A 19,243-nucleotide genomic window follows, 5' to 3' on the forward strand; every position below is an offset into this window, starting at 1 on the left:
GTGTTGTGAGAGGATGTGTGTTGATATTCCGGCTTCTGCGTCAACTGACGTCGACACATAGGTGATGAGTGGGCGCGTTTGGCTACGCTGCCCAGTAATGTCATGGAGATAGGCAGAGAATATCGCTAGGAATCGTGATGTCAGCTTCAGGGGTGGGAGATATGATTTAGTGCCGTCAGGGCAATTCACCTTAGGGCAATGCGGCAACGGATAAGATTAGCACAAGGCCGCTCCCTGCTGCCTGATTTCGCATGTGTAAAAGTGAGGAAACCTACAGTAAGGTGCATAGGAAATGTTTGTGCGATCGATCCACGTATGCTTAAAAACACATGCCGAACGCTCGGGACAATAATATTTTTGAGCGCACTATTCCTTTAAATTAGGTAAAATAACATTAAATAACTGCAACTTTGGAAAAACTCCAGCATCGAATTATCAAAATCAAACTGAAAATTAAATGGAAAAATCAATCATTGATATGTTATGATATGGCATTTGTCACGCGCCTATACACAAGTGTTTCAATCATTGACTGGATAAGGGAAAACACTGAGGATTGGAATGAAATATGTAGAGGGTAGAAGGAAAACCATGTGCACAAATGTTGTAGCAAACAATGACAGAGGGAGTTGCGTGTTAGGAATGAAAAAGGTGGTCATAGCGGTATCTAGGTACTGCCACCAATGTGTGACATACTATTCCCTCCTTTGGCAATGTTATTACCGCGTAGAAACTGTGTCAAACAGAATACCCTATCAAAAACATTTCATCTTAATGTTGCTCTTGTGAAGGTAATGTAATTTTGAAATATACACCATCTCATGGCACACAGGAGACATTATATCAGCATTAACAGAGTAGTCATGTGGTAATTTATAACAGTCTGGATTTGAACACATTTGTAATAGTATACCGAACAAATATTTCCATATTGAGGACAATAGAGAAAAGTATCCAGCAGCTACACTCTTAATTTTGAACAAACTTGTCAAACTAAACCAAATGTATTCTAAATCGGAACACCAACAAATTTTCATCACTAATCATTTACAGTACTTTCAGTGAATCACAGACATTTTACTTACTGCATGTAGATCTGTTGAAAGTTTTTCAATAGAGGGTTTGAGGCTTTCCACAGCTTTCAAGCCATCTTGAAAGAAACTGAACATGATAAATGCATTAATGGTATATATTCACGAGTATCGAAAAAGCAAGCACACAAATTGTACAGAACTTTTTAATTGATTTTGGTTTGTTTCACAAAATGTTATACTATATCGTTCAGCATCTAATACAGGCATAAATAAGTGCTGCACAGCAATTAAGGGATAGGCTTCAATGAATTGGCATCTACACAGACTTTATGGGGATTGGTATTGTCTGCAGGTGTTTGAATATCATCTGTGTGGTGTAGTCTTCCTTTGAAAAAGAAATATAACTTTCAATGCAAATTCCCAATCTCTACAAAAGAGCAAACTCTGAAAAAGTCAAATAAGCTCAGGCCTAGCGTAATTGTAATGAACTTGCGTTTTTAAAAATATTCCTACAATTCTGAATCTTCAATGCAAAATATGTCAATGTTCATAACGGTCCACAACTCATTGCTCCAACACTTATCCCATCATACAACTTACTAAGAAGTCTTCCCCTGGTTGGGGAGCCCTGCAGGTGAGATTGTGGGCTCTTTTGGGGCATACCTAGCTGCGCAGAAGCAAAACTCACATGGAGGACAGTGATCCACACTATTTCTCTGTGCACCAAGCTACCAAAGCAATGATTATCCTGAAAGACTGCTTTGGTTGACGACAATTTGGATAGGCACACTTACTAGAGGGTCCTCTGTATACCAATGGTGGTTTGTGTGGTATTGCTTATTGTGCGCATCCATTATTGGTTGTAAATACAGGATATATTTTTGGAGGGAGCAAGCTTGTTATTTTATACAATGCAAAGGTCCTGCTGCCTTTGTTTTAAAGTACCCTTCCTAAGAGGGGGTGGATTTTTATAAAATGTAATTGAAGACCATAGCATAGAACAATACAACAGTTCATATCTTCCATAAGACAGTTTCTCATCATACATTTCTCCAATATTAATCATACGAAAGGTACATACATTGTATAAATCACAATAAAAGCTCAGACTAATAAAGAATAAGTATAGGGCTTATCTTCACATTGTATCGAGTTTGACAAACTTGGAGGTAAAGTCTGAGGGATCAACCATACATCAAGGACGATGTCTGGATAGACATACATTACCAAAATGAGTCTGCCTCATGGCACCAAATCGACACAGATGCCAAGGGTTCAGTTTTATTGTTCCAGGACAGAAGAGAAAGGCATTTAGCTGGGATCAGAGTCGAGACAGTAACTTGTGTGAGTTTTTAGGGCCATCAGCAGTTTAACCAGCAGACGGCTTAAAGGTTCTCGGGGGGATGTCATTGCCCAGAATTTCAGACATGTTGGGGAGAATTATTGATCAGAACTGTTTAAAAAGAGGACAGGTCCACATAAAACTAAAAAAAACAGCATTCTCAACAAAACATTTAGGACATTCCCCAGTTATCTAGGAGTCATACTTGACCCATCTAGCTGGAGAGACTCAATGTAATATCTTGAACTGCCTTCTTTTATAATGTTGTGCTCATGGACACTGAGCGAGTACATTTACCAATTTACCAAATTATTTCCATGCTGAATCTTCAATTTGAATCCCAATATATTTTTCCCATTTTAGTTAGGCAGGTATATGTAGTGAGGGCTCTTGCACCTTTTTATATATGTAGAGACTATTTTATTACAGCTGGCTTAGACAAAGATACATTCAAGTATGGGGTATGGAATCCGTTCCATCAGGGAGCTGGGACTTTAAGCCTGACAAGCCACAAGCATTAGGAAGTATTGAAAAATTAGGTGAAAACCAACCCCACTTCATCGATAAACCGCTCTTAGTGACAAATTACTCCTCAAGATACATAGCCGCGAGATGACATATCTCAATTTTTCTGTGTAACCCACCCATCACATGTGGTTCAAGATCTTTAATTCCCTACAAAGCCATTTGAGTGGTGTATGGGAAGGTAAACCTCAACCTTTTATTTATCCTTCGAGACATTTAGTGTACATCTCACAGTGTCAAACTTGCAAGGATTATCAGAACAGTATAATCATAACAGATTGGAGTGTATATGGATGTATGGAGGCTCATTCTATACTAACATGGCCATATAACTGGGGCACTGGTATCCAATAAGTCACAAAGTGAGCCTGCCCACCATGGAAGTATAGTCCCATATCTCAGGCAATGAGATCTCACTGTTCAAAAGGTCTAGTTATACCCTTCCATCGCAGCTGGGGATTTGTGGGTTTCCAGGCCAGACCCATTAAAAGTGACCACAGGCGTTTAAAGAATATTTTCCCATGATAAAGCGGAAGGTTTGTGAAAAAATGCAACATCTTGGGGAGTACCAACATCTTAGTTAATCATTTGTGGTGGTCTCTACAGTTCGAAAATACAAGATATTTCATTGATTCTGGTTCCCATTTATATTCTCCAATATAATCCGATTTAGATGAGTCAATGAGCGAAGTCATGAATTTGACCAATTAATGCGTTATGCCGAATAGAAGCTGAACTATTTCTTGAGTAAATGGGGTGAAATTAATATAGGGGTCTTGAACATACAGCCGGAAGCCGTCTGCAGAAAGAGATCATTTTCCTTTGCCCACCCTTTGCAAGGCCCCTAAGGACATGTGAACACCTGATACTGGTGGCTAACGTCTCCATAGCTATTGGAAAGAGGACTGGCGACAGAGGGGGCAATCATGACAAGTGCCCCGACACAGACTGAACATGTCAGAGCATTGACCCATGGTGCAAATCCTGGTGGAAGGTTGCAAGTACAGTAGGTGGTGTGAGAAACCTAGAGGTATTCTCCCAAGTAGACCCCACAAATCCTCCATTTAGGTGTCCAGGGAAGCCATCGCTTTTGGATCACAACCCAGGGGGTGGACAAGCGAGGGAGGATCACCTCGGTAGGGGAGACCGGGGCTTCCCTCAGGAGAATACCCTAGGCGAGACATGGGGCCTCATTACGACCCTACCGGTCCGGAAAGAACGGTGGCGGTAAAAACGCTGCCACCATTCTTTCCGGACCGGCTGATTCAGAGTCCTGCAGGCTGGAGGTGTCGCTCCCGCCTGGTCTGACCTGGTGGGAGTAACGCCACCCGCCTGCAGGCGCAAATGGAAACACCGGCTCCATCATAGACTGAACCAGTGTTTCCATTGACCCCATTCCCATGGAGTCCTATTGGATGGGAACTTACAGAATTCTGCCCCCGGAATTCCTGGGTCACCGGGGGTCGTAATGCCCCAGTGATTCCAGGAATCACGGAGGCGGAATGGTAATACGGGTCCGGCAGTAGCCTGTGGGTTTTTCCGGGACGGTTACCACCGGACTCGTAATGAGGCCCATGGTCTTTCCATAAACCCAAAACTACCCCAACCTACTCTCCCCTCAGCCTTTATGGGGTATTTGGGGTGTTCTCAATCTCGCACCATGCTTTTAACACTGTCGACCATCCACTCCTACTCCACACTCTTTCCTCCTTCGGATTTAAAGGCCCTGTTCTAGAATAGCTATCCTCCTACCTCTCCTCCCATTCCTTTGCTGTTTCGTGGGGAGGTCAGACCTCTCCTTTTCCTCTTATCTACGGTGTTCCTCAAGGCTCTGTACTTGGTCCTTTCCTGTTCTCTCTTTACACCTCTCTCATTGCCCCTGTCATGTCCTCGTTTGGCATTTCCCATCACTTCTATGCTGACGATACTCAACTCTTTCTTTCTCCTCCTTCACACCTGACCTCCACCTTAAACTCTCCTCCTGCCTCACTGCTATCAAGAACTGGATGTCCTCCCACTTTCTCTCTCTTAACACCGATAAAACCGAAGTCCTTTTCTTCCCCTCTAATTCTCTTCCCCCTCCTTCCCCTCCTCCATTTATTCACTTTCCTCTCTCTAATCTCCCGATTTCCCCCCAAGCTTGTAATCTAGGTGTTCTTTTTGATTCCTCTCTCACCTTCTCTCAACACATTTCACTCACCTCCCGCACCTGCAGATACCACCTCTACAATATACGCAAAATCCGTTCCTCCCTCACATGCCACGCCACCAAACTCCTAATTTCCTCTCTCATCTTCTCCCGCCTCTTCTACTGCTCTTCTCTAATCTTTGGACTTCCCGCTTCTCAACTTGGCCCTCTTAAATCCATATACCACTCAGCTGTTCGGACCCTCTGTCTCCTTACCTCCCGTGACTCCATCTCTTCCTCACTCTCGTACCTTGGCTGGCTACCTTTCCACTCACAGCTTAAATTCCACTTTCTCTGCCTTGTCTTCAAATCCCTCTATGGTCTTGCTCCTCCTTATCTCTCCTCCCTTCTCTCCTTCTACTCCCCATCCCGCCCCCTTCGCTCCGCTGACCATTTACTCCTCACTGTTCCTCCTCCCCCCTGCGCTTCCTCCCGTTTCCGCTCATTCCAACTCCTTGCACCTATGCACTGGAACTTACTCCCTCTTACAATCCGCTCTACTACGACATTCGCCTCATTTCGCACTTCCCTTAAATCCCTCCTCCTCCATTCTCCCCCTTGAAAACTTCCGCTATCACCTGATTCCTCTCTCCCCGTTCCTACTCCTCTCCCTTCCTCTTCAACTTTCCCTCGCCCTGTCCAACTCCCTCTCCTCCCCCACCTCTCCCCTCTCCCCTTTCTACCCCCCTCAGTTAATTGCTCTTTGCACTGTTTTGTTGAATGATTCAAGATGCAAATATTGCTCTCATTGTTAAGTGTTATTGTTTCTTCTAATCTGTTGTTCCATTGTAAAGCACTCTATAAATAAATAAATCCATCTCCCCCTCCCAACAAATACTGAGACGAGGAAGAGGCAAACTAATATCAGTAAAAATTACCCATTGGAATAGAATGGGAAAAATAAGGGCAACCTACCCTAGAAAGAATCTAAACTGCCCCACTAATAAAGTCAGGCAGGGTCAGGCATTCACTAGTAACTATTCACACCTGACTCCACTTGACTGGTCTTTTTGCGATAAAAGGTGTGGTCTCACACAAAATGATGAGCAAGCAGAAGAATGAGTTGGGAGGAGAGCCGAGATGCCAAAGCTGCCCAGGACCAGAGGCCAGAGACCGGGACGCTGAGGAGCTGCAGCTCACAAGTGCAGAAGCGTGGCGAGGGAGCCGTTTCTCCAGGGAGCCACCTGTAGCAACTGTGGATGCAAGTGCTCGTTCCCCTGGGCCAGTGAGATAGCCCAGGAGTGTCCAAGGGGCAGGTGGTGAGACCCGGACTTCGGAACGAAGAACCGTTATGAAGTCGAAGCACGGAAGTCAGCCCGGTGCATCTGAAAACACGGCAGAGCCGGGTTGTGAAGAGCGCGATACAAAGTGGCATGTTAAACACATAAGAGAGAGGATCGCGTTTGTTAAAGTATTCGAGTGAAGTTCAAGGGAAGAATTCAATGATGTGAAAGTGTCAGCGTGAAACTGCTGAGACACGTGTGTGATAGAAGTGAAATAAAAGCCGACATTGTAGTGATGAGTGTAAAAGGGGCCAGAAGCCCACGGAAAAGGTGCAAGAGGCACGAAGGCATAAAAAAGTGGAAAAGGTGCCAGAAGCCTGTTGAGAAGCGTGCAAGAGGCACGACCAAGATGAGGATAAAGGACAGTGCAAGTGTGCACAGCAAAAGGAAAGAGGCATGAAAGTGGTGGAGGAAGCACCGTAAGATAGAAAGTGTAATAAGACATCAACAGAGGGGAAAAAGGGTAAGAGTGGTTGCGCTAAGTAAAAGCAAAGAGCCTAGCATTTTCGAAAGCCTCCAATTCTATCCCATGATGAATTGATGTGAAAGACTATATGTAAAGTAACAGCATATCCTGACTGAGTTGGTGTTTGGCACTAGAGGGCCCTAAGCTTTAGGAAAGGCGCCCGGTGAAAGCAACTGTGGTATATGGTGTTTTGTTTTGAAAGCTGGATGAGGCCTGAGCTTGGGGAAGGGAACCCTGAGAAGCCAATTGAGGAATTATCCTTGTGACATTGACCAAATTGAACCTGGTGAGAGGACCACCCGGAACCAACTCTGGTTTTGACATTTATTTGTTGAACCACCATTTTTCCTTTTGAAAATGCGACCCCATCAGATTTTTTGTACAGCGTGAGGGCAAGCATAGGTTTAGACACAGACAGACTTATTTTGGCCTATTAGACGACAACGGCCATTAGAAACGTCAGTTAAGGGGACCTTTCCCTTTAGAGTTAGGGCCAGTCAGGCATTCTACCAACCCAGGAACCTTAGTAAAAGGTCTGTTTTAAAACAAACTCTTTTGAGTCTGTGTCTCTCTTGATACCATGCCTGTGCCTCGTTGGGTACAGTAAAGACCCATTTTATTTAGATTAGCGAAGAGGTATTCCCATGAAAAAGAGTTGAATGCCTTTTCAGCATGCAATAATGTGGCCAAAGTTTGGGATTTAATCTGTGCCATCACCATGTAGAGTCCACACAGATTTAGTGAAGTTGACCTTCAAGGAAAAGATCCTGACTGGTCACAATGAACCAAAGGCGGATATTTTAGTATCTAAATTAAGTAATGATATTGGCCTATAAGAGATACAGAGATGAGGCCCCACGTTTGGTTTTAGTATTAATGTGAGAAGAGTCTCATTCATTGAGGGAAGTAGATGACCAATAGCCAGTGCCCCTCCTCCCAAAACTGGCATGAATGGAGCTAGTCTACCATCATACTCTATATAAAACACTGCTCAGCCCATCAGGACCAGGCGCTGTAGAGGCAGGACATGGTGTAATTACCTTAAGAATTTCAGCACTTGTTATTGGGGAGTTAATTTGTTCAGGACTTCTCGGTCTAGCTTGGGAAGATGCACCTCTTCCAAATACTGAATTTTATTGCTTAGGGATTTTAACTTCTAACACAGCAAAACCACTATGACTCCCATCAGAGGACGTTTGAAAATTGCAAGTTGAATCTTTCAATGCTGCAATAGCTACCATTGCTCTCCCCCGTGACCAACCAGGCTAAAGCACGGTCCGGGTGCCCACCCTCTCCATATCCAAGTGCCAAGTGTAGAAAAGAACTTCATCTCCTTCTCCGCAAGTAACATGAACTGATCCAACTTGGATTTTAAGGAAAATAAAAGCATGTTTATCATTTGACTGTTGCCAAAGCATTTTCCAATTTCTTGAATTCATCCTCAAGTGTTGACAAGTAGTAATGGCATTAGAAAAATCACTTTGGAATGCCACATACAGAAGGGCCATTGCTTTAAAACGCTAAGGTGAACTTTGGCTAATCATTTTGTGAAAACATCCATTTGAGCAGAGAATGGTCGGATAAGGCCCTAGACAATAAAATTCAACCTGTAGTTCTATGTACCATTATCGGTGAAGTAACTATTGCATCTTTTCTCCAGTACATGTCATGGACCACAGATTATCAGAAGTAACCGGATACCCCTGGGCTCCATTTACGTCACGCATCGATAGGAGCAAAATGGCCTGTACATTTATGCATCTCTTGTACCACTGTAGTGGATTTCTGGGTATTGTATTCAACCGCTCTCTGACTGTGACCAAGATTGTGTTAAAACTGCCTGCCCAAATAAATTGACAACCCAAGTATTTCACACATTTTCTAGCGAAGATCTCCTGGCCAGAAACAGGGGCTCATCAATATTGGAGGCATATACATACATTCATCAGGGTAAGAGGAGTCCCAGTTAGGATCCCAAAAAAATATTACAAAGTGTATGCTAGGGTCTGCTTCGTATGTTGATCATTTAAATGGAACATACCCATGGATTAGAGTTAAAGATCTGCAGGAATTGGAGGAATATGAAGTACCTCAGACTTTCCAGACATTAAACATTGCTATAGACTACTAGGTGACATTCTTAAATCATAGCAATCTTAGCCCCTTGTCGTTCAATATAAACTTGAATTTTCTGGGATTTGTTCATATTATTCAAGCCTCTCATGAGCAAAGCAAAGTACAACTGGTTGTATTGTGCCACTCTTGAGGTAACGGTCTGTGTCTATTCCTACCACTGTGAAAATGAACTAAATTTAGATGTGTCTGGGGCCATGCAAAAAATATGTCATGATATATTTTAATGATATGGAACACAACAAAGTTCTCCTAACCAACACAACCACCACCCACTCCCATTACCTGAGCCTAACTTGTAGTGAAAACAAACCAAACTAACAAACCCATATTTGGCAATTGTGTGGTGCCACCAGAGGAGCTGGCATAATTCCAGTGCTCCTAAATGGGCGCCACTTGGGCCAGCATTAGAAATAAATATTAAGTTAGTGTGGACCCATTAGTTACATATTTATACACATCTTCGAGCATCCACAACCAAACTGAAAACAAACCTTAATTTCCTCCCTTCATTGCCTACCTCTTTCTAATGGCCCCACATAGTATAATTAACATTCTGGATCAAAAATAAGTGTTCTTTCTCCTAGGTACGTGTAGTTTTAGTGCTTTTATTGCTTGTCGATATCCACGGTATGGAGTCTAAAAATAATTGAAAGCTTCCTCCATGGTTGTACAAAAAGGGTCTTGTTGGGAATCACTCAATTTTGAAGGAAAAAGCATGGCGTAACTGAGTCCCTTCAATCAAATAGTCTGTTTACCGCTCCAGCCGATTATCGAATAGCGATAGAGGAGATTCTTCGAAGGTGCTCAGAATCAAATTACATGCCTTGCCAATTATTTTGCAGCTAAAAAACATATGCATGATGCTTGAAGTAGTTCACAACAGTACAGTTGTACTCAAGAATTGCTAAAGTACATTCAGTGGAACATAAATATGCACAACTGACTAAATTAAATGTACAATTAAAAATAGACAGCTAAATTTGCTGAAGTTTATTCAAGCATAGTGTGCATAAACTAGGTGGAAATTCATGCATGCAAACATCATAAGCAACTGACATCAGCCCGGCTCCTGCTCTCTTGGTTACTGTCCTATGACGTTCAAGGAAGCAGGGGACTGAAGGCAGGTTCTACAATACTCTATTGCAAAAAGCAAAGACCCATCTATCCCTATTGAAAGGTGTTTTCACTACGTAACAAAATAAACTGGAGCAGTCAGGTCAGTCCAGTTCTTAAAAGAAAGTCATGTTTAAAACCCTGCTATCTGTAATGCTACAGAAAAACCCAACATAAATATAAGATCCCCTGTGCTCCAAGCTTAGCAAAATGGACTGTTTATCAGAATAAAGAAAAAGTATTGAAACAAAGTTCTGATAAACCTGGGAGGAGGACTCCCTCCTCCCAGCAGATTCCTTGTAGGCACAAATGGTGCTCCTTGTGACGAAACCAAAAGTTTATAACGAAAAGTAAGGCTCAAAGTGTTACTGTGTAGAAAACAAAGTTCAATGGAAATGTTCCAAGACAAACAAACAAGTCTATGTGGTCCCGCCTGGGACAATAATGATATTAGTAGAAGTGGCTCTTCCTCCAGTCTGTCAAGTCTTACCTCCTTGTGGTATTGGTGAGGTACCAGGGACCGAATGTGATCTACACTACAGTGTATTTGTTGGTTAAGTTCCTGACCCCGCCCATACTTTACATCTCACCAAATACCTTAGGGATTCAGGGAGTTCACTGGTTATTCCTCATGCCTTGGAGCCATAAGACTTGCTAACATTGTTCGTCTCTGTCTACAACTACCCGACTGTTATATTCTGGAGGCCAAGGCTGTACTGAGACGAAGAAGAGTGCAAGAATACCTTTGAATTGCGGTGTGTCTGGTGTGCACTCAAGGTCTCGAGAAGGGGGGGGGGTCTCCAACTTGTTAGTTTGTTTGGTTGTAGTTGGGCGTGTCTGGGGCACATGCTTTGTTACTATGTCAACAGGATGTTGCTGTCACCGTGCTCCCACCTTGTACATCATTTTCGGAGGGGCTATCCTGTCTAGAGACGCAGCAATGCTTCCAACTCTTTGGGTCCCTTTGTATGGATTTCTGTATCCGGGGACCCTGGCGGTTGTCTGTTCATTTTTAAAGACACTATTTACCCTTTTGAGGTACCCCTTTCCGCTCCAGGCGTCTTGGAGGAAAAAGGAAGAAGATAACCCTTCTACAGTGTTGGGGAGAGGGGTGACGGAACAGCGTTGCCGTCACCTTGAATTTCATGAACGGTAAGTGTCTGGTAGCTCTCCAGTGGTTCTTTTCTTTTGAGTCACCCCTCCCTTTAGTTGCGATAGGCCTCTCTTACAAGGTCCCAGTTTGACCAAAGTGCTCTCTTATTACAACTGTTCACATGCAGGGTTGATGGAGTCGGTCGTCGGACCTCGCTTCTCCCAGGTGTCACTTACTGCCCAGACCTCCTGACTTGGGTCTGGTAGTATCACGGTTCAGTGCGATACCGGTTCTGAGGTGTCCTGCTACTTGAACCCTAGGTCAGGGCTTTGGGATAGAGAAGGGAACGTAGTTTCTCCTTCATTCTGCATCTCAGGCCTCTTCTCTCCCAACCGTCGGTGCCTTACCTGGATCCACGTATCCATCTCGGATCGTTTTTGCACCTTCGTTGGCTTGGATTGGCTTACCAGGCAGGGGTCTACTGGTATTTCCCTGCTGCAGGTCTCGCCGTAGGACAGTGGGCATTGGTTTGCCTGCTAGATTGGGGTATTCAACGTTTCTATATTCTGTATGCCTCTCTGCTGCTCCTGCTACTACGACTTCCACATTTCTTCTTTATCGTAGTCTTCCCTTTCTTTTCAGCTTATATAGGGAGCTCTGCCCTGGCGCATCATTACGTTCTTGACCATTGGTTTGTAAATGTTCTCTCGTTAATCCTTTACTTTTCCTCCATGAGTGGTTGTTAATATGAAGGGGAAAGACGATCACATTACATGTCCGATTATCAGCTTAGGAATGACACAAAGTTTTTACGACAGGGTTCTTAAAGGGCCCATACTCGGGTTTAGCCTCACGCCTTTTAAGAGAGTTACTCCCTCCCATGGCCACCTCCCACATTGCACTGCCCCAGGGGGATTCTTGGTTAGCGGCTGCACCGTCCTAGCCCCATAGGAAGGTGTGTCAACCCTGCCATAAATAGGAGACAATATTTGTAAGATAGTCACAGTCCCTAGAAGGAGTTGTTTTTGGATTGGGAAATGGCCCTTAATAGGAGTAAAGGAGCATACAATTCAGTGAGGTGGACGTGGCCAGCCTAAAATGTTAATTGACATGTTAGAGGTCATATATGATGGAGAAGCGTGGGAGGGTATATCCTCTCCTGCTAAGAAAAGGCATTGTTTGAGGTGGTTACCAAGATGGAAGCGGTCAAATGCACCCCTAAACAGTTCCATCATCGGCGGGACAATTATTATTAGAAATTTCTTAAGCGCAAATGGTCGCCCAAGGGCATCTTGGCGCTAGAGGAAGGCAAGCTGTCCATGTAGAGGGGAAAGCAAGCGCAAGCAGAACTAGAAGAGAAGGGTCTTTATAGCTTTCCTAAAAGCTAGGTGGCCAGCTAGTTTCTTTATGGGAGGCGGCAGCTCGTTCCATGCAAGCAGCCCCCTATCCTTACGCAGTTAAATGATGTAAACACAAGAAATCAGCCTTAGCCGAGCGAAGCGACGGTTGGGGAAATAGCGCACAAACCTGGTTATCAAAAACTCAGGTCCCACATTGTGTATTGCCCGATGGACAATACACAGAGCTTTAAATGTAATACGCTGACATACTGGTAGCCAGTGGAGGGAGCGCAAAACGGGGGAGATGTGTGCCCCATTGGGGGATCCAGTGCCTACTCTGGCTGCTAGATTTTGTAGGTGCTGTAGTCTCTGGATACGCCCTCTTGGTTGGGCTAAGTACAGAGAATTACAATAATCCAACTGGGATAGAATAAGGGCAGCCACAACCGGGGGACGAAGATGTTCAGGGATTAAAGGCAGCACTTCTTTAAAAATCTTTTAGCTGCATATGGCCAGTTTGACATACCGTAGCAACCGGACTCTCCATAGACAGAGAAGCTGTCAGTATGACCCCTAAGTTCATAACCTTCCCTGTAGGAGTGGGGAGGTTGCCTAGAGAAGCAGTCCAGAAAGAAGACACCAAAAGTGAAGGATGAGGTGGGCACCCCACCACCAGAACCTCAGTCTCATCACCGTTCAATTTGAGCCAGTTGTGGTTCATCCATTTACCCACTGTCGTCAGGCACTCACGCAGCATGATGCCATCTCAGCCTGATCTAGATCTAAACGAATCAGAATCGAGTTTCGTCAGCATACGAATAGCAACTGACGCCAAAGGAACGGATGAGACCCACCCAAATTTAAATGTTAAAAAGAATTGGGGATAAGGTGGAGCCCTGCGGTACTCCACAGATAAAAAGGCATGGAGTGGATCGAAAAGGGGGCAAGGAGAGAGTCTGGATACAATCCGCCAGGAACGAGATGAACTATGCCAGTACTTGCCCAGATATACCCATCTGAGCAAGACGGGACAACAGGATGGGGTGGTCGACAGTGTCGAAGGTCGCTGACAGATCTAGTAGAATCAGGGCCCCCACCACATCTGAGTCCACCAGCCTGGCCATGTCATCCTGGACGGAGACCAGAGCACACTGTGCCTCTGCCAGATCTAAAACCGGCCTGAGCAGGCTCAAGAAGAGAGGAAGATTCAAGGTAAGAAGAGAGTTGGGTAGACACCAAAGATTCCAATAGTTTTGCAAGGAAAGGAAGCAGTGAAATAGGACGAAAATTGGCGAGGACCGTAGGATCCAAAGTAGGCTTCTTTAACAGAGGGATTACTCTAGCAGCTTTCAGTTATGGGGTAATAGTCCCAGACTGACAGGAGTTGTTAATCACTGCAGTAATTTCCCTTAGAAGATCAGCAAATGTCACTGATTTTAATAATGAAGAAATGCGATAGGTCCTCATACACATTTTTGAGTGGATCTATCGCTAGAGGTAAGCTTGTCAGAGGAGGAGAGAGCCTCGACAACAGTGAACAGGGCCTTAGGTTTACAGAGGGCAGTTTCAATTTTTTCAGACATGTATAGAGCTTAAGCGGTCTTAACAGCACCAGAGTAAAATGCTAATTGCTGTTTGACTACGACCTTAAGGTGAGGATCGTAGGCATTTCGCCAGGAACGTTCTGTCTAAGTTTAAGCTTCTCGGCCTTAAGAGAGTTGGAAAACCACGGCTCCGATGGTAATCTGTGTGGCTGAATAAGTCTAAGGGTGGCAACGTTATCCGCCGCCTCCTGCAGGGATAAGGCCAGAGTAGATAGAGAGATGTGGGAATCCATGTTGCATTTGGCTGCGACAAGGGAGACCAAATCCTGGGAGTCGATAGAGCGCCAGGAAAGGAGCCAGATTTTAGGGGCTGGTATCTTGGTACATGGTGTCGATCCATTAAGTCTACACGAGATGAGAAAATGGTCTGTCTATACCATGGGCTCAACTGACTGTAGTGATAGCATAGTATTAGCTGCGAAGACTAGGTCCAGTATATTCCACAGCTTATGTGTGGGAGAGTGCACAATTTGATGTAAGTCCAAATCCAGCATGCTGTCAAAGAATAAATTAAGAGCAGGGGGCCTAGGTAGGTTATATTTTAGATTAAGGTCACCCAAACTACTAGGCTGGTATAACTCATCTGTAGGTCAGCAAGGAGATCCAACAGAAGTTTCCCAAATGTCCCAATAGGACTAGGGGGACGATAAATAAGCAGGAAGTAGTAAGAGCATGCTGGAGATAGGGCGCATTTAAAAAGACAGGCTTGCATGTCCAGGTCATGGGAAAGGCTGAGCTGGCTAATAGTGAATTCAGATTTATAAATCATAGCAACACCGTCACCATGACGTAGAGGGGGGCAGTCAAAATGAATAATGCGGTAATCGGGCGGGATGGCTTGGAAAAGGGCTGGGGCAGAGCAAGGGCTCAGCCATGTCTCAGTTAGACATAGTTAGATCCGGGCTGCGCTCTGAAATCAAATGGTGTATTTCAGCCGCATGCGCCAGAAGGGACCGCGTATTAAGCAGCAGTATTGAATACAAGGAGCTGCCTGTGTCCCTCATAGGCTTGGTGTCAACAGGAGCCGTACCTATATTAATGGTTACATCCTCCCATCCATGCGGTCTGGTGGTGGTGGGAGGAGCCAGTGCCATCAGCTGATTCTTAGAGTTGATGCAGCATCCCTCTTGCATCGCCTCAGCACGGATGGGCACAGACTGGCTTTCCTTAAGGGCGCCTTTGGCGGGCTGACGCCATGGGCGGTATCCACAGTACATAAATGCCGAAATTGGCACAATATGTTGGACTAGGAGCCAGACCTGCTTACGAGTCCAGTATGCAGCTATGGATGGCTGCAAAACATAAGCCTGTAACAGCAGCAGACGGCAGCGTTAAATGAGAGCAAGTTAAACGTAAAATATGTGTCTCAAGAAATTATTAACTTGATTTTACAAACTAACCTCTACATACCGACTGTAAAGTCTAAACTATAATATATGCTTACGTATACTAAGCTACACTATACACACATACACGCCAACACACTCGGGTGCCTTTTCTCAGATGGAAATCAAGAGTTACAGTCAGGCTCTTCCAGTGCCGCAGGGAAAACACTAAGCCTAAGGAAGTTTCCACAGGTGTGATGACTATACCTTAATAAAAGAAACAGCCTGCAGTTAGACCTATGTAACTGGCACTGGAACAAAACTGTCAGGCCTGCAGCCCCCACATCCTTCAGGGACTGAAGAAAATAAATGCGACGTTCCTGGAAATCCCAAACCAGCTGGCCCATATGGAGGTCACGATTTGGTGTTTTGAGGAGAGGCGCTAGACAGCGCCTTCCAGAGTGGTGGCCTTTTTTTTTTAACTTCCATGTCCCTTGTTCCATTTTTATCCCTTCTTTTATGTACTTTGTATGGGTATTTATTTTTGCTAGACAGTAATATTACATCCAAAATTAGGTCATAGAATAAAGAAAAAGAAATGTTCCATACATGTCTTGTCAGCACTGCAACAATCTGAAAAATTGTGATATTAAACACCATTCCTATACAGGAAAGTCTTTTCTCCTAAAGGATTATGTGAAATGCGATTCCTCCAATTTTACATTTTGTTGGATCGACAAAAAACAAGTAGTATCAAGACAGAACATAAATCAAATACAAAAATCACAAGTAGCATGCAATTTGTATAACACCCGGTGCAGGGGAGCCAACCTATCAGGTTTGTTCAGATTGCGGCAGAATCCCATGTTCCAAGTCAGATTTCCAGGCAACCTGATGGGTGCTCCACCACCCAGCCATCATCTCCTCTCCCTCCCTCCTCATACCTACCCCACCCCACCCCACTCACCTTATTCTTTTGGTGGCAGCCAACCTCCACCCTCTCTGCACCAGCCACCTGGGCCGCCATAGAAATGGAATAGGGGTTCTGCTGGTCTTCCAGCTCCATGGCAGCCATTTTGAAGTATTTTGTATAAATGAACGGGACACCACGAGGCGTCCTGTTAATTAATACAAAATACATTGCTGTCAGCACCCTGTGTTTCCGGATTACAAACCCGGGTGCTAATAGCAATAATATGGATCAGGTGGTAACGGCACCAGGCCTGTAATTTGCAACAAGTCATTTTCTGGACTGAAATGATCTGCCCTTGGCACAAAACAAATTAATACTGATTTTGAGAATAATTCATAGGGCATCATACCATATAATCGTGAGCTTTTCTAATATGTTTTAGTCATGAAACTCAGTTTCAGAAAACGAAGTACACTGCTCATGTCATCCAGTTTCAAAAACTTCATAAAAAGGAGGATGCCAAATTCAAGTGAATCATTGGTCTCACCGTACTTGTGCATTATACTCTGGCATGCACAAAAAAACGATTTACGCTGCATGTGCTTTTTGATCAACGAGCGTTCAAATGACCCTAGAGTGTTGACATTTATTAGCGATATTTGCTTTTTCATTCTAGACTTTGAAAGGGGGAATTCTAAACTCTAACCTACCATTAATTTCAACACAAAAAAGATAGGCAATGACTAGAGTACTGCTGTTGAATTGAATTTCTTACTAAGTCGTATATTTTCACCACACATTAATCACTTACAGAATATAAGCTCAGATGTGGCATGTATGAACATAGCCTGTTATAATTGATAGACAAAATGTGTCACCTGTTTATAATGGTTATTGGAATCATATAGAAGTCAGAACAATGTCATAGAAACGCTCTTTGTGTTTGATGGCAGTGACTGGTCTGGAAGTGAGATCTACAACAAGACGGCTAGTGTCCTTTGATAGACTTGTTTATAAAGAAACTAGTTCAGTACGTTTATCATATTTAATTATTTGTTACATAAAACATATGAAATGTGAGGACTGAAAAAGGGTGAAGACTCGAAAATGCGCAAAGAAAGCTAGAGGGTTCACTTGAATGGAGAAATAAACTATCTTTGTTTCAAAAGGTAATGGGTTTGCTGTTGTACTTCTGACACATGACAGGATCCCCTGTAGGTGCCAGCCAGCCAGGCTCCCTGGGAGGGATGGGTAGGGGTGTACAACCAAAGGGCTTACGTTGTCCTGGAGCCCCTTTATTGGGACTCCAAGAAACTGCAGAACCAAAGAAGTGTAACCTCATGTTTTCCCTGCATCTTTTAACCACCTTGATGCTGGTTTAGGAACCTTTAACGCCTTCCAAGCTGCTGCACGGGAACTGCCAAGTTAACCTTAACCTCAGAGCTCAACTGCCTCTGCATCTCCATGTTCGCTAGACGAGACCTGCCGAGTTTCCAGTAATCCCAACTCGACACATCTACCTGGCCACCGGCTTGTTCAAACTTTTAGCAGTTGCCACTGCAGTACCCCGATGCAGCGTCGGCCAGCTGAGGCGGCTCACCTCTGAAGGGCAGTTTCCGCTGCTCTGAACCCAAGGCCGTTGAGTTTGCACCCAACTCAACAGCAGCCATGCACTGAAATCCCCCAGGCTCCAGGCTAGAAGCTAGATGTAGAAAAGCCTATCTTAACATGGTTGAGCCTGAAAATTATGAATAAGGTACTGTGAAGAGACTCTGTGCCCGCTCCCATCCACCTTTGGGACCACAGTGACTCAAGCACTGCTGCACTATCTTGCTCTTAGAAGACATATCCTTTGAACTTTGCTTTTGTGCCAATTAAGTGACTGAACACCCTTGGCTAAAGTACCCAGCATGCCATGCTACAACAATCTGCATTTCCTTTGTTTTCTTTACAAGGGCACATTTTTGCTAGCAGTTTTAGTTAGTAGTTTGCATTTTATTGTTTGATTATTAGTCTATATTTTTATAGAAGTTTGATTGGACATGCTTTTATTTTGGACCATTTTACTTATTTGGTTTGAGGTGCTACTAGGATCATCCCATGCCCCCTCCTGAAGAGTATTATCCTGCCCTCTGCCAACACTACCACAAAAGCTGAACAAAGCATATATTTAGGACTGTGTCTGTTTCAACTTCAGTATTGTGATCACTGCTGGTTTGATAGTAGTTTGGGGATAAGCAGGCGGTTTAGCCACTACCCATCCTTGTACTCCTGGAGAGCAGTAATCATTTAATCACAAGGTCACATGAATTCTTTTCAGGTTTTCAATTTTGGATAAATTTAGTGTTAAGATGAGATTTCAGATTTGGAGGAACCAATTGCAAACCCGTATACATTGGTAATGACTTCTATTTATGCAATTAATTTGGAAAGCAACATACTGCGGTTTGTAAAATTAAGCGATAAATGGCCTGAAAACATTTAAAGCTTGCATTCTCAGTTGACAAAACAAGTACCCAGGTTTGTTGTTGGATCCGACATCCAAAGAGTTCCATCACTCGAGCAAATAAGGGGCAGCGAGGACACCCATGCAGTGTCCCCCTCTCTAAATGATTGCCCTCGGAAAGCCCAGTTGATCCAGATCCTGAAGCAAACATTAACAATTTGTAAGAATACATTTTAGAAATAACTGGCTAAAGATTACGGATTCAAAGGTTTTTGACAATGAAGGCCGGGTCCACAATGTCAAAAGCCTTCTCCCTATCCATGGAGAGCAGAATGAAAGGGCATTTTTAATAAGTGCCTGAACGTTTTTACGAGGTGCAAGACCTTTCAAATGTTATGAAATGTCTGCCTCAAATAAAGGAAGCTGACCTGATGA

At 44.0% G+C, this 19,243-nt stretch overlaps 1 protein-coding gene across 3 annotated transcripts in view; it reads right to left on the bottom strand.

The window, feature by feature from the left end:
• ASAP2 (ArfGAP with SH3 domain, ankyrin repeat and PH domain 2) overlaps positions 1–19,243 on the bottom strand; it is a 2,176,645-nt gene that overhangs the window by 1,388,056 nt on the left and 769,346 nt on the right. For all 3 annotated transcript variants that reach the window (XM_069606005.1, XM_069606004.1, XM_069606003.1), the window contains exon 8: positions 1,086–1,161. In XM_069606005.1, the coding sequence (XP_069462106.1) occupies positions 1,086–1,161 (76 nt within the window). The remainder of the gene's footprint in view (positions 1–1,085; positions 1,162–19,243) is intronic.

This window comes from Ambystoma mexicanum, chromosome 4p, assembly GCF_040938575.1.
Source record: "Ambystoma mexicanum isolate Mex_15411 chromosome 4p, UKY_AmexF1_1, whole genome shotgun sequence".
Lineage (NCBI taxonomy): Eukaryota > Metazoa > Chordata > Amphibia > Caudata > Ambystomatidae > Ambystoma > Ambystoma mexicanum.